This window comes from Dipodomys merriami, unplaced genomic scaffold (genome assembly GCF_024711535.1).
Source record: "Dipodomys merriami isolate MVZ:Mamm:240054 unplaced genomic scaffold, mDipMer1.0.p SCAF_48, whole genome shotgun sequence".
Taxonomy (NCBI): Eukaryota; Metazoa; Chordata; class Mammalia; order Rodentia; family Heteromyidae; genus Dipodomys; species Dipodomys merriami.
Genome location: NW_027206046.1, coordinates 4,236,655 through 4,252,284, shown reverse-complemented (window position 1 = coordinate 4,252,284; position 15,630 = coordinate 4,236,655). Strand labels below are relative to the sequence as shown.

At 39.1% G+C, this 15,630-nt stretch overlaps 1 protein-coding gene across 3 annotated transcripts in view; it reads right to left on the bottom strand.

Moving 5' to 3' along the window:
• Herc1 (HECT and RLD domain containing E3 ubiquitin protein ligase family member 1) overlaps nucleotides 1–15,630 on the bottom strand; it is a 178,223-nt gene that overhangs the window by 21,431 nt on the left and 141,162 nt on the right. For all 3 annotated transcript variants that reach the window (XM_069995206.1, XM_069995205.1, XM_069995207.1), the window contains exons 52-61: nucleotides 14,485–14,612; nucleotides 12,484–12,611; nucleotides 11,502–11,702; nucleotides 9,149–9,279; nucleotides 7,897–8,096; nucleotides 7,585–7,690; nucleotides 5,539–5,685; nucleotides 4,525–4,626; nucleotides 2,526–2,699; nucleotides 400–693 (exon numbers count right to left, since the gene is read on the bottom strand). In XM_069995206.1, coding sequence (XP_069851307.1) covers nucleotides 400–693; nucleotides 2,526–2,699; nucleotides 4,525–4,626; nucleotides 5,539–5,685; nucleotides 7,585–7,690; nucleotides 7,897–8,096; nucleotides 9,149–9,279; nucleotides 11,502–11,702; nucleotides 12,484–12,611; nucleotides 14,485–14,612 — 1,611 coding nt within the window. The remainder of the gene's footprint in view (nucleotides 1–399; nucleotides 694–2,525; nucleotides 2,700–4,524; nucleotides 4,627–5,538; nucleotides 5,686–7,584; nucleotides 7,691–7,896; nucleotides 8,097–9,148; nucleotides 9,280–11,501; nucleotides 11,703–12,483; nucleotides 12,612–14,484; nucleotides 14,613–15,630) is intronic.

Genomic DNA, 15,630 nt, shown 5'->3' with positions numbered 1-15,630 from the left:
ACCAAAACCAAAAAAAACTGCTAAGTAAATCAGAATGTATATGAGGCTGTCTCCCAAGTTGACTAGGAGAGACTGCTAATATCTATCTAGGTATACATATTAACATAGTTTATCTATATAGATAGATATCTAGATGTATATTTATATCAGGCATTAACAAGCATCTATGGACATACACACAAAAGCAGAAATATGGGACTATGCCACCCAGAGCCAGCAGGCTATCATATACTCAATCTGTCACCACAGAAGCCTGCCATCAGGACTGGAAACAACCAGTCTTCTAGCTGAGGGCAGTCTTCTAGCTGAAGTTAGCAAAGCCTTATTAAGGGTTAACGAATGCCAAACACTGATGACACAAGCTCAGCTACAAATAATAGCAAGTCACATTACATTTACCATCAGAAACGCTAGTTCATCCTCTGGAACAGGCTCTAGATCTGGAACTGTAAAAGATTCTGGAAACTGTGCTCCATTGGTCAGGGCTTCAGCAGCTTTAATAGTGGTTGAGAAGCATTCTAACCAGGCCCACTCATTTGGATTCCAGGCTGCAGGGTCAGGGAGGCAGTTCTGGTGATGGGGTGGCACTGGGGGGCTACACAACAGCTGATCCAGATGAAGACCCACAGCAAGGGAAGCCAGACATTGCATGTAGGGGCTGTGGACGAGCTGGTCACCGCAAACCACATGAGGCTGAGAGAAAATTCACATGTCATGTTAAAGGGCCAGCACCAAAGATTCCTAATTTAACCATATTCTTGTTTACTATGTGTTAAGCTTTTGGCTTCTAAATCATTTTAAATTCACAGAATTACCAGGACAATACAGGGAATTCCTACATACTCTTCACTCAGTTTCCTGCAATGTTAACAGCTTAAATAATCATGAAACATCTATCAAAACCAAGAAGCTAATGCTGGTATAACACTAACTAAACCATAGAACTTTTACTTTGTTTGCCTTCAATGCCCTTTTCAGTACCAAGATCCAATACAGGATACCCCATTTAATATGTATTGGTTATGTTCTTTCCCAATTTAAAAACAAAACAAAAGCTGGACACTGGTGGTTCAGGCATGTAATCCTAGCCACTCAGGAGGCTGAGACTTGAGGATTATAGTTCCAGCCAGCCAAGGCAATAAAGTCCATGAGATACATCTCTAATCAGCTACCAAAAAACTAAAGTGGAGCTGTGGCTCAAAGTGGTAGAGCAATAGCCTTGAGTACAAAAACTCAGGGACAGCACCGAGACCCTGAGTTCAAGCCCTATGAGCAAAGGGGTAGGTTGGAGGGAGGGGTGAACAAAACAAATATAACTAAATCACAAAGATCTGCCTTGCCCCTTCTCATATTTCTTCCTTTACCAAGAGAATCCTTATAGCCATCCAAGGAAAATGTTTCCTTCTTTATGGTCTGCTCTAGTCCTGGCAAGCAAATAAGCTGATGAGTACAGAAAATAAAACCTAGATAAATGTCTTAGTTAAATCAACGAGGTGTGGTAACGTAGCATGTCAAAAAATGGACGCAACCCAAAGAGCAAAGGGGCACTGTGACTGAGGGCTGGCATACAGGTTACTTGAAGGTCACTGCTGGACAACAGGCCCAGATTCCACAATTCCTCAACCTAGCATTTAATGATGCTTCTTGGTTCAACCTTAGCTGTTCTATTAAACTTTCCATGAAGATTCACCTGGCAAATGGAGAAAAGGTACATTCTGTTATCATATCCATCACCACTCCCAACTTTGGAATGCAAAGCCATGCAGAATCAGATACATGGTCAGAAAAGGGAAGCTCATACTCCAAGGCACTGGTATTTTAAGAGGTTTCACAGGGGCTGGGAAGGTGGCTCAGTGGTAGAGCGCTTGCCTTGCATGCATGAGGCCCTGGGTTCCATTCCCCAGCACCACATAAGCAAAAAGAAAAAAAGCCAGTTTTGGCACTGTGGCTCAAGTGGTAGAGCTCTAGCCTTGAGCTGAAGAGCTGAGGGACAGCGCCCTGGCCCAGAGTTCAGGCCCCATGACTGGACCAAAAAAAAAAAAAAAAGAGGTTTTACAGTGAATAAATAATCTGAAAAAGAATGCTATGAAACCAGGCACTGGTGGCTCATGCCTACAATTCTAGCTACTCAGGAGGCTGAGCTCTTAAGACTGCAGTCTGAAGCCAGCCTGGGCAGGTGATTCTTATCTCCAATAAACTACTCAGAAAAAGCTGGAAGTAGTGCTGTGACTTAAGTGGTAGAGCACTAGCCTTGAGCCAAAGAAGCTTAAGGACAGCACCCAAGCCCCAAGTTCAAGCCCCAGGATTGGAAAACAAAAATTGAGGAGGGGGGGGGTCTGTTTTTATTTTACTCTGGCAAAAATAGAGTAGAAATAGGCTTAAGGGTTATTGAGCTACTACTTTAGACACAACTGACTTCATTTAGGTTTGCCCAAATGGCCATACTTATTTTCCTCGACTCAAGCCATTAAAGGGATGAACTGAAATTTCAGATGATCAAGTTTTCCTGGACATCAATCAGTTACCTTTTCATAGGCATACTGCTCCTGAAGCATCATGGGTAGCCGTTCCAGAAATGCTCTCATGCAAGGGGCCATGTTTAATCCCAGAACACCCTGTTGTTTCAGTGCTGTCCTACAGGTTGCTAAAACATGATTGGCAGCAATCCATTCTGCTGTACAATTCACAACCAAAACATCCTGGTCGAAAATAAATCATGCAACATGATAAATGTGTTTAAATAAAAGATAATACTCTGCAATCTAAGAAATTCCTTTTAGTCACTACATTTAATACTTTTGCTTTTAGTATATTTTATATCCAAAATATCTATAGAACTTCAACATACCCTAAATCTTGTCTAAGTAAAAACGAGTGGTGGCTCATGCCTGTAATCTTAGGTACTTGGGCAATGGAAATAAAGAGGATTGTAGTTTGAGGTCAGCCCAGGGAAAAAGTTAGCAAGATCACATCCCAGCAACTAAACTGGGCATGATGGTTTACATCTGTAATACCAGCTATTCAGGATGCATAGGTAGGAGGATCTCAGTCCTAGGCCAGCTCTGGTCAAAAAAAAAAAAAAAAAAAAAAGCTGGATGAATTGTTCAAGTAGCAGAACATTAAGTACAAGGTCCTGAGCTCAAACTCCAGTATGGCAATAATAATAATAATAATAATAATAATGAGAAAACCTATTGAGTTATGTTGGTTTTATGTGTAGAATACACACTTAAGGTATGTAGTATGTGTTTCACATGACCACAGGACACCAGAAGAAACAGTACTCTGCTAACTGAAGAAAACATCGGTAGAAGCTGAAGAACTTCTGAACTCTGAGGCATAGTTTAGTTACAAAGGCCATTTTAGCCTCATACACCATAGTTATAATATGAAGCCACCTTCCTATGTTACTTTTATAAGGACTGCTCATTCAGATTCATAGCTTATTTTAACATCAGTTAACTGCATAAAATGTAAGTCAGTACGGTCCATTGACTCTTCTCTTTAAGAGGGTGAAACACAAGACTATAGAGGTAAATGGTATCATGGAATTATGTCATGGGTTATGGTGTAGGGAGGAGAAGCCAGTAAAATTTTAAGGCATATATATGTTATAGCGCATTAATGTCTCTGAGATGATTATTCTTTTCAGAAAAAAATTCTTTTGAGATTATTTAGTGCTGTCTCAAAAATCATGGCAGAGCTGAGTGCTAGTGGCTCAGGCTTGTAATCCTGGCTACTCAGGAGGCTGAGATCTAAGGATCCTGGTTGAAGCCAGCCCCAGGCAGGAAAATCCATGAGATTCTTATCTCCTGTTAACCATCCAAAAGCCAGAAATAGAGCTATAGCTCAAGTGGCAGAGTGTTAACCTTGAACAAAAAAGCTCAGCGACAGCACCTAAGCCCTGAGTTTAAGTCCTAGGACTGGTCCTTCCCCCCAAAAAAATCAGGTAGAGGGGCTGGGAAGGTGGCTCAGTGGTAAGAGTGCTTGCCTTGCATGCATGAGGCCCTGGGTTTGATTCCTCAGCACTACATAAGCAGAAAAACCCAGAAATGGCACTGTGACTCAAGTAGAACACTTGCCTTGAGCTGAAGAGCTGAGGGACAGTGCCCAGACCTAGAGTTCAGGCACCACAATGGTCAAAAAAAAAAAAAAAAAAATCAAGTAGAAAGTCAAAATACACTTTGAACTCATGGCCTCACCAGTTGTTAGGCATGCATTATACCACTTGAGCCACTTTACAACCCATCAAAATACACTTTGTATCTTCCAATGGAAATGAAATCACTCAATAATTAAGCACTTTCACCAAAGCCCAGGGGGCAGGAGAAAGAATACCAGACAATAAATCAGAAGATCTAGGTTTTAATTCCCTATCTACCACTAAATAGTTACAGTATCTTGGTCAGCTGATAATCTTTCTAAATACCTTGTTACTCCTCTGTAGAGTAAGGTGCTTAGCCTGTGATTTCTAAAACGGCATACAGGCTTACGTCTTATGGGTCGATATAAGTGCAAGTTTACCTTTGACCTATTTGAGCAAGCTGCTACACCGACTTCTGGGATCCACACTGTGGTTTGAATGGCCCCCGAGCCTATCACAACAGTTTGTAAGACAGAGCCATCCTAAAATGAGACACATTTATCAACACTCATCATGACTGAGCCTTTAGGATCATTCACAGAGAATGCTTATACTTTTTTTTTTTAATGGGAAAGGCTTTTTTTTTTTTTAGTAGAATATTGTTTTTTTCATTTATTGTTATTGTAAAGGTGATACAGAGAGAGGTTATGGTTACATAAGTCAGATAAAGAGTACATTTCTTTTTGAACAATGTCATATAATGTTTATACTTTACAGTCACAAAAACATTCTAAAATCTACACTTCAGCTAAATCAACAATGCCAACTGCTTACATACTATTCAATTTTCTGAGGTTTAGCTAACCTCAAACATATTTACTATCAGTAAGAAACTTTAAAGGATAGAATTTTTTCTTTCTCACCAGGCAGAGGATTGTTAAAAGAGCTTCTTCAAGATATTATTCCATAAAATATTCCCCAAATGGGCTCTTATCCTAATATATTTAAGTTAATGTAAAATGTCATTTAACATAAAAATAAAAGCTATGGCTGGTGGCATGTTGCTAATCATAGCTACTTAGGAGGCTGAGATCTGAAGATCACAGTTTGAAGCCAGCTCGGGTAGGCAAATCTATGAGACTTTTATCTCTAACCACCAAAAAGCTGGAAGTAGAGGTATGTTTCAAGTGGCAGAGTGCTAGCCTTTAGTACAAAAGATCAGGGACAGAGCCAGGACTTGAATTCAAGCCCCAAGACTGGTACACATGCACGCACGTGCACACACACACACACACACACACACACACACACACACACACACACACACACACACACACACACACACACACACACACACACACACACACACACACACACACACACACACACACACACACACACACACACACACACACCATTAATTAAAATTTAAAACCCAAAAGCTATGCTCTTACCTTTAAAGACCAAATGTTCATCAGTCCTCCAAGTCCACCAGATACCAGGGCCAACCCATCAGAACTGAAAGCCACAGTCCGGACAGGAGTGATGTGTCCCCGTAGCTGATAAACACATTTGACACCTGCCGATTTCCTATAGCCATCCTGCAATCATTATTTTTAATATATATGAAAATGAGTGATTTATAGGTTCAAGACTTACAAGTAATTTAGAAATTTTGCACTTTAGTAATAAAATGTTAGGTGTTTGTGAAGAGATTCCTTCTCTCATGAAAGTTAGCCAGCTAGTCTGACAAGATAAAATTTTAAAATCTGACTTTCACCCTTTCTGATACGTTACTAAACTTTCTGCTAAAATGGACAGAAATTACTACTTTTCAAATTTCCAATATCCCTCAGATACAAACACCTTTGGAAGAAGTAACCGTTATGGTCTTTGAATGAATGACTACTGAGGAACTGCATTGTCATAACCAGAAGGAAGAAGGAGTTTAAGGTCAGGGTGAAAGGGAAGAGGGCTAGGAGTGGCCAGCTAGATAACAGGAAGAAAGTAGTGTAAGAAGGCAATCGAAAAGCCGGGTGCTAGTGGCTCACGCCTGTAATCCTAGCTATTCAGGATGCTGAGATCTGAGGATCACAGTTCAAAGCCAGCCCAGGCAAGAAAGTCCATGAGACTCTGATTTCCAATAAACCACTCAGAAAACTGGAAGTGGTGCTATGGCTCAAGTGGTAGCGCGCTAGCCTTGAGCTGAAGAGCTCAAGGACAATGCTCAGGCCCAGAGTTCAAGCCCCGACAAAAAAAAAAGAAAAGGCAATGGGAGCGCTACAGATGATCTGCTTTGCTTTGTGGCCCAGGGAGTAGGCCCTGAGAGAAGCCTGTCCACGCACCATGTCTTCCTGGCTTCTAGAAGAAGGAAGATTAGATACAATGTTACAGACAGAACCTTCAGTCAATAGAAGAGGAACCTATTTGTACTCACCAAATACCACTCACTAGTGTTAGGGACTAAAAAGGAAATTTATGTAAAGCTAAAATGTAAAAATTAAACTACTGATATTGGACATTTGTATCACAAACAAAAAGAAGAGTAGTTAAGAGTGCAAAGAAAGTGGTCACTATCTTAAAGAATTTAAGTCAGGTGTCAATGTCTAAAAAATTGGGAGATTTTACTTCAAACATTTCTATAATTGGGAGGTTTTACTTCTATAATAATAAATGAGAAGTGAAGTGTGGTGTTTCATGCCTGTAATGGCAGCTTTCCAGGAGATAAGAGGATCGTGGTCTAAAATGCCAGCTCAGGCAAAAAAAAGGTGAAACTCTTCCTCAAAAACCAAGTTCAGTATGGTGGTATACTTCTGTAACCTCAGCTATGTAAAAAAAAAAAAAAAAAAATACAAGATACTACCTGAAAAATAAACTATAGCTAGAGACTGGGAGTGAAACTCATGCAGTACAGTGCTTACCTACCAAGCACAAGGCCTTGGGTTTAAACCCTAGTATTAAAAAAAAAGAAATTATAGATACTCTATTAATATGCTCTTAGTTCTAGGAGGTAACAATTAACTCTGGCAGCTATGCCCTTTATACAAAACATATGTGCTCCTTAGTTTTTGTTTTTACATTTTCGCCTTTACATCTTCTGACTCCCAACTTGGCATACTTGTAGTATTTTGTCTAGATAGCTGAGTTAAATTCTTCTTCTTTATAGGTTAAATGAAACTAATAGTAGATACTCGGCAGGGGTGGGGGCGGGGAGGAAGAGTTGTTCCAGTGGTGTGTAGTAAACTAAGACCAGTCCATGGGCACATCAACTCTATTCATCACTCATAATTTTCACCATTCCATGAAAACTAAATGTGTCACCTTCACAAATAAATAATTATGGTCTCTCTGATATATATTAAGTTAAGCAAATGAAAGAAAGCACACAAAACAGAACAATTATTTCTATTTTACTAATAGATATTGCTTTTGGGCAAACAGGTGTGATGACATAGTCTATTTATGGTTTCATATAAGGTCTTTTCAAACCAGAACTTTACCTGACAACTTGATTCCTGGTCCCACCATCCTTCTGAGCTAGTCATGCTGCTCTGTGAGGCATCTTGTGGAATACGCCAAACACATACTAAGCCACTCTGACAGCCACTTAAAAAAAAAAAAAGTCACGTAAGGAAATTACATACCAAGCTTCACACAGGCAAATTGCTTTCTATTTCCCTGAAGTAATCTTATTGTATTACATATCCTATAAATAGTAGCTGGCAATAAAGGTCTAATATTACAGAGAAGCCACATTTAATGCCAGGAAGTCTATATAAATATGAAAGTTAAGGCAAAAATGTATAACATACGTAGCCAGCAGTAACTGTAACTTGGATCCTTTTCCAGGCAGGCTGCACCAGGCGATGCCATTTACAATAGATGGATGGCAGAGTGAGTGCAGACAGTGCCAGCATCCTGAAACAGGTCCCCAGAGTTTCACAGTTTCTTCTTTGGCACATGTCATCAGAATATGACCTGTGGGGTCCCATTTCATACTAACAAGAGTATCCTTAAAATGGAAGGGAGAAGGGGGAAAAACAAAATAAGTCTTCCTTCATAAATAAGTATTTTATCTTCACAATAACTTGTACTTCTATAATTCAAATATTTTGAAACCAACATTTCATGTGAATCAGTTTTGGCCTTATCATTCCCAATCATTAAATCAACTTACTCTTTAATATAGTCTACATTATGTATATTTATTGCCATCGATGCCTCAAATAGCAAGCTGAATGAGTTCTGAAATTCTCACTCTGATGGAGGTATGTTATCTCTCATGTATGTGTATGTGTATGTTATTAAAGTCATTTTATTGACAGTAATTAGCACAAGGTAGAATACAAGAAACCTTTAAAAATGTACACCTCACACCAAATGAGAAAATACTTATGAAAATCTAGGACATGGCTTGTGTTTATATATGATCACTGCTTTTCTGCTACCTTTTTTTTTTGTTTGTTTTTCAGTTGTGGGGCTTGAACTCTGGGCCTGGGTGGTGTCCCTGAGCTCTTCAGCTCAAGGCTAATGCACTACCCATTTGAGCCACAGCTCCACTTTCGGTTTTCTGGTGGTTTATAGGAGATAAGTGTTTCATGGACTTTCCTGCCTGATCTGGCTTTGAACTGTGATCCTCAGATCTCAGCCTCCTGAGTAGCTAGGATTACAGGCATGAGCCACCAGTGCCCGGTTTTTCTGCTACTTTAAAATCCTCTTTCCAACACCTTTCACCTCCTGGTTTAATGCCTGTATGTCATCTGACTAGCTATCCCTGTAACATGAATTGGTGATCTGTTTTTAGAGTAAAGGATCTGCCTTCAGGAATGGAATTTTCAGCTATTAATGGAGGCACTCCGAATGAGGAGTGTTCCTCCGGTATTCTCATGTCACTGTCTCATTTGACTTCTTTCAGTTGCTTGATACATGTATGCACATAGTCCAAAGACTGTATAAAAACAATAGAATATTAGTTTGTGATTTATGTTAAAAAATTTAAAGAGACTAGTATCAAATAATATTACAATAAAAAGAAAATAGATCCACCTGTGAAGAGATGTTTACCTTATGGGCGTCAATTAGAACAATGCCTCCCTTCTCAAGTGGCTCCTTGGTTCCCATTAACAATTTTCCATCAAAATATCCCACAGCAAATGGTCTGTCTTCACTGAACCAAGCAATGCAAGTAACAGACACTAAACAAGATAAAAACAAAGGAGAAAGTAAAAAGCAAATCTGTTATTATTTGACTTCAAAGACAGCCTTGGAAACAAATACATGCTATAGCTATCACTGCAAGTTTTGTTTCCCTAGAGCTTCTTAACGCACTCCACAAAATGCTGGCTTACAGCAGGGATTTAGCTCATCTACATTTTTTTTTTTTTTTTTTGTCGGTCATGGGGCTTGAACTCTGGGCCTGGGCGCTGTCCCTCAGCTCTTCAGCTCAAGGTGAGCGCTCTACCACTTGAGCTACAGCGCCACTTCCGGTTTTCTGGTGGTTTACTGGAGATAGGAGTCTCACGGTCTCTCCTGCCTGGGCTGGCTTTGAACCGCGATCCTCAGATCTCAGCCTCCTGAGTAGCTAGGATTACAGGCGTGAACCACCAGTGCCCGGCTTTAGCTCATCTACATTTTTATAAATGACAAAACTACATCATTTTAAGTCTTTCTTTCTTTCCTTCCTTCTCTCTCTCTCTCTCTCTTTCCTGTCAGTCATAGGGCTTGAACTCAGGACCTGGGCACTGTCCCTGAGCGTTTATGCTCAAGGCTAGTGCTCTACTACTTTGAGCTACAGCTCTACTTCTGATTTTCTTTTCTTCTTCTTCTTTTGTTTCCAGTCCTGGGGCTTGAACTCAGAGCCTGAGCACTGTCCCTGAGCTTCTTTTGCTCAAAGCTAGCACTCTACCACTCGAGCCACAGTGCCACTTCCAGAATTTTCTGGGTATGTGGTACTGAGGAATTGAATCCAAGGCTTCATACATGGGGAGCCAAGCAGTCTACTACTAAGCCACCTTCCCAGCACAAGTCTTTCTTCAAAAAAAAAATTGTTTTGTTTTGAAGTACTGGGGACTGAACTCTAGGCCTTGTGCATGCTAGGCAATTACCCTACCACATCCCTGCCCTTTCAGGTAGAGATTGAAAAAGAGAGAGCACATTGAGTTCTTCAATTTGAATATAAGTTATTGTCCCAGGCTCTTCCCTTTTAGAAAGAATCTATTCATAAATGGAGAAATGAAGCAGGGCACCAGTGGCTCATGCCTGTAATCCTAGCTACTCAGGAAGCTGAAATCTGAGGACTGCAGTTCAAAGCCAGCCCAGACAGAAAAGGGCCCCTGAGACTTATCTCCAGTTAACCACTCAAGTGAAGGAGCTGTGGCTTAATGTGGTAGAGTGCCTTGAGCAAAAGAGATTAGGGTCAGTACCCAGTCCCTGAGTTCAAGTCCTACAACTGACAAAAAAAAGAAAGAAATGTAGAAGTGAACTAACCCTGCAGTCACAAAATATCACCTCTGCTTATTTAGTGTTTTCATAGTCTATTAAAATGATCTGTCCTAACAATCCTTCTTTGCTGAATCTTTAAGCATACGCAACAATGAAAGGAAAGAAGTAAAATACAACTATTCAGCTGAGTAGAATGGGTGGGATTGGGGGGGAATGTGGTACAGTTTTTGTTTTTAAACCTTTTAGTATGTCAAAGACTGCCAGATAAGCAGGTACTTTGAATTACCCACTCCTCCAAATAACCAACCAAAACTACCAAGATGCCACTCTAGTCAAAGGTACATATAAAAAAATAAATATAAGCAGACTTTCTACTTTTTTTGTGTGAGAGCAGGATTTTTCCTCCATCTTTCCCCTTTCCTCTATTTTACTCATTCATTAATGATTTCATCACTTATTAGAGGGTATTACCTTTTTAATTTCTTGGGCAGAAACTTTCAAGAGAGATTTGAAGCCTACTATAAATGTGAAGTCATTTACACAAAAGATGAAAAACTAACATGCTATACTCTTAAATCTCTTTTTTCTTTGGGGGGGGGGGTCTGGTCGTGGGGCCTGAACTCTGGGCCTGGGCGCTGTCCCTCAGCTCTTCAGCTCAAGGCTAGCGCTCTACCACTTGAGCCACAGCGCCACTTCTGGCTTTTTTCTTTTTTGCTTATGTGGTGCTGAGGAATTGAACCCAGGGCCTCAGGCATGCAAGGCAAGCCCTCTACCACCGAGCCAACTTCCCAGCCCTATACTCTTAAATCTCATTTGAACTAAGAAGTATGGTAGATGAGGAATAGCTCTCATTTCAGCAACTAATTACAACGAAACATTAAGTAGAAAACTTAGAAGACAAAGTTGAGTATTGGTGAAACCAAGAGGCAAACAACTTCTGAGTCTATGTGGTTTTCCACATTGTGTGGTCATTTACCGTCCTTTCGGTAGCAGTGCTCCAGTTCTCGCCGGTGCATAGTAGATGCATCAACAACTTCAATTAGTCCTAGAGAACCATCCATCCTCCCCACTAACAGTAATTCTGAACACTCTCCTGACCAGGCTGCAGATGGACCCTCTTCTGGCCAAGCCAGTGCAGATACCCAATGAGGCTGGATATCTACTAGTCCTTTTCCTCCTACAAAGGGAGAAAATGGTAACCAGTTGCTATTGGATTCTTCAAAACAACAAAGACAAAAAGATAACAAGAACAAAACGTAAACACCACTTAATTATTAATACATTCAATTAAGTTTCAATTCCATAATGGCATACTAATCAATTAGCTGTTGATGACAGGATCCTTCATTACATACATGTCATTATCAAGTTAGTAAACTTTTCTATAACTATTAATAGGACAAAATGATAGTTTTAAATAAGACTGAATAAAGGAAAATTCTTAGTGATAGATGTCAAACACATGTTCTTTCCTAGTAATTAGTGGAGATCCAATTAATATGTACAATTTACCTACAATTAAGGCTAGCTATTCCCCCAATACATAAAAGTTAACTAACAATCCTAAGAATTCAATAATGTACTTTTTCCAGAGAAGTAAATAACAAACCAACAAGAATTTGTATCTGTGAAACAAACATAAACAACAGAGATATTTCAAATAATTCAAAGGATTGCATAGCTTAAAATCCAATGGCCACTACTCCTTCTTACCAAACCTTAGTGGTACATAATAGAGAATTTTTGGCTTATAGTTACTAGGTTAGTTGAAATTCCTAGAAATAAAGGCCATGGAATAAGGATTTTCTCTAAGTCATCCTGTGCACAGGTTTTTTTTTTCACAACTGTTCATTATCTCATGAATTCCAAAATAAATAGAATTTTGTATGGGTCAGAAGGCTAGGAGAAAGATTTGAAAAGTACCCATAGTAATGTATTAGTACTTTCAAAACTCTTACCATTAACTTGCCAGATATTCACCATCTTTTCCAAAGCCCCTGCTAGATATTTGCCACTGATACTCCAAGAAACAGGTGAGAAACTTGGATCACTGGGTGACCCAAGGCTTTCTTCAGTATCTCCTTCCCTAGAATATAGACATGTATGGAATTTGCATCCCCATTACTCAAAAGTAAGCTAAACACTAAATGTTAAAATATAGACTGGAGAAAACCATGGTACATTCTTACTTTCAAAGGTCAGCTAGCAGTATTTGACAATTACAGATTTGCTAGTTTTTCTCCACCATGTAAAAAATGTAGAAGTATAAAATAATGATACTTATTGAGACTATTCTTTTAACTACTCTGTCTGTAAAGACAGGATCTTTCATTATATACTGTATATCATTAGCAAATTTACAGAACAACTTTGTTAATCGTTTAACACATAATTTGTTAGAAAAGAAGTTCAAATTTTTTGAGTTATATACATAGTTATTGTCGAGTACACTAATTTTTGTTTGCCTAATTTCTAAAGACATCCTCAGAAAGTAAATATTTACTATTGGCTATCATATAGTTGTAAAAGGTGATTCAGAAGCAATATAATTACCTGAACTTCTAAACAGTATTTCCAAACAACCCTTAAAGACTGATGAAAATTTACTTGCTTTTCTATGTAACTGAACATTTATTTGCTAGTAGCTCTGATTAATTTTGACTAAGCCCAAATACAGGTGATTGAAATTTTTTTGTTGTTGTTGAACTCAGAGCCTGGGCACTATCTATGAGCTTCTTTTTGCTCAAGGCTAACACTCTCCCACTTGAGCCACAGCTCTACTTCCAGCTTTGTTGTTTATATGGTACCAAGGAATTGATTCCAGGGCTTCCATGCCAGGCAAGCACTCTACCTCTAAGCCACATCGCCCAGCCTAAATTATATTTTCTAGCATAGCATGGTGGCTCATTCCTGTAAGCCTAGCTATATAGGTGGCTGAGCTGGGGAGGGTTGCAGTTCAAGGCTAGTCTGGGCAAAAAGTTTGCAAGGCTCATTCTCAACCAATAACAAGGCATGGTGTTACATACCTGTCATCCTAGCTACATATGAGGCTGAGATTGGGAGGATTACAGTTGGAAGACAGTTCAGGCAAAAAAGATTGTTATCTTAACCATTTCAACAGAAGAAGCTGGATATAACAACATGCACCTATCACACTAGCAACAGTGGGAAGTACAACACAGAAGAATCACCATCCTTGTTGGGTTGGGAAAAAGGTAAGACCTGAGCAATATTTCAAAAATAACCAATGGAAACTGAGTTCCAGTAGCTCATGCAGATCCTAGCCACTCGGGAGGCTCAGATCTGAGAATCACCATTCAAATCCAGCCAAATCTTATCTACAATTGACCAGGAAAAAAGCCAGAACTGAAGGTGTGGCTTAAATGGTAGAGTATCAGTCATTAACAAAAAAGTCCAGCAAGAGCTTGAAGTCCTGAGTTTAAGCCCCAGTATAAATACAAAACAGACAAAGAATATAGTGTGAAAAAGTGCTAGAGGTGCTGGGGGCCAGTGGCTCACACCTGTAATCCTAGCTAACTCAAGAGAATGAGATCTGAGGATCCTGGTTCAAAGCCAGTCCAGGCAGGAAAGTGCATGAGACTCTTTTAAACTACTCAGAAAAAGCTGGAAGTGGAGCTTTGGCTAAATGGTAGAATGCTAGCCTTGAGCACAAAGTAGCTTAGGGACAGAGTCCAGGACTGCCAAAGAAAAAAAATGCGACAGGTATAGCTCAACATTGAGCACCTGCCTAGCAAGTATAAACTTTGAACTCTAGTACTATCAAAGAAAATAAATTCTATTTTCCAAATTACTATCCTACAAAGTTAAAAAATATAGATTCAGTAACTGTATTCTAAAAGAAAAATCTTAAAAAGTGAGTAGCAAATTGATGATAGTAATACAACCAAGATAAGGTATGTTTTCGTTTACTGTACACTTAAATGTGATGTTGCACTCACAGTCTGTTGAACACACAGGTCTGTTGCAGTGAATATTGCTTCTTGGTAACATTCCACACGCGGATGGTGCCATCATTGCCACTTGTAGCCAAGAGACCTTTTTTATTACACCAAACACATGTCATTACCTAGAGAAGTTTAAAAACAGTCAAGCAGTATTCGAGCAAGTTTTGATTTAAGTGCTACCATTTAAAAAAGTTCTATCAAATTAAAAAGAATCTAATCATGAAACTGTAGGAGAAAATATCTATGTTACAGGTAATCTGTTTCTAAATGGCTTACAATTTACCTCTCTGAAGTACTGCTTTTAAGTACCATGACAAATGCTTCTGAATTATTCAAACTCTATTAAGATCATCCTAAATTTTTAATTCAAGAAAACATTTTAACATAGATATATGTTTTATAAAAATAACACAAATTAAGTAGTGATTTGAAAGCTGCTTAAGTAATTCAGTTCAGTCTTCACTTCCTAAACATACTTAATCACTGTTCAAGAGGCCCAGTGAGTTAATAGGCCATTAGTTTTCCTTTTGCATAGGTAACTCTACATCTTTTCTGTAGTTATTTTTTCTTGTTTTCCCTTCTCATCTCCTTCTCATTCTACATGTATACTTTTTTAAAAATTTAACTTTATTTTATTTGTGAACATACTGTACAGAGGAGTTACAATTACGTGGGCAGGATAATGCGTACATTTCTTACCAAGCATTGCAGCCTCCTCCTTTGTTTACCCTTCACATCCCTTCCCAGCCTCCCTATATGTATACTTTTTTTTTTTCAAATTCTTTATTGTAATTAAGTGGTTACATAACTTCCCAAATTTCACAGTATTGTGGAATGGTGATGCTTAAAGTCACAAACAATTCTAACTTTCATGGGGCAAATTGTCTATCATGGTCTATAACATTTATGAATTCTATGAGCTTTGCAATAGTTATTTCTTCCATATTGGGTGATATGTACATTTGTTTTGTACAGCATCAGCTGCTCCCTCTTTCCTACTTGTTCCCTCCCTCCCATCGCTGCCACGGAGTTGCGTAGTTCATTTTGATCAATGTCCAGTGCAGCTGATGGGTTCCGCTGTTGTATGTTTTTCCCTGATTCCCTCTAGTTCTGTGTCATCCACCATATATGTGATCAGTA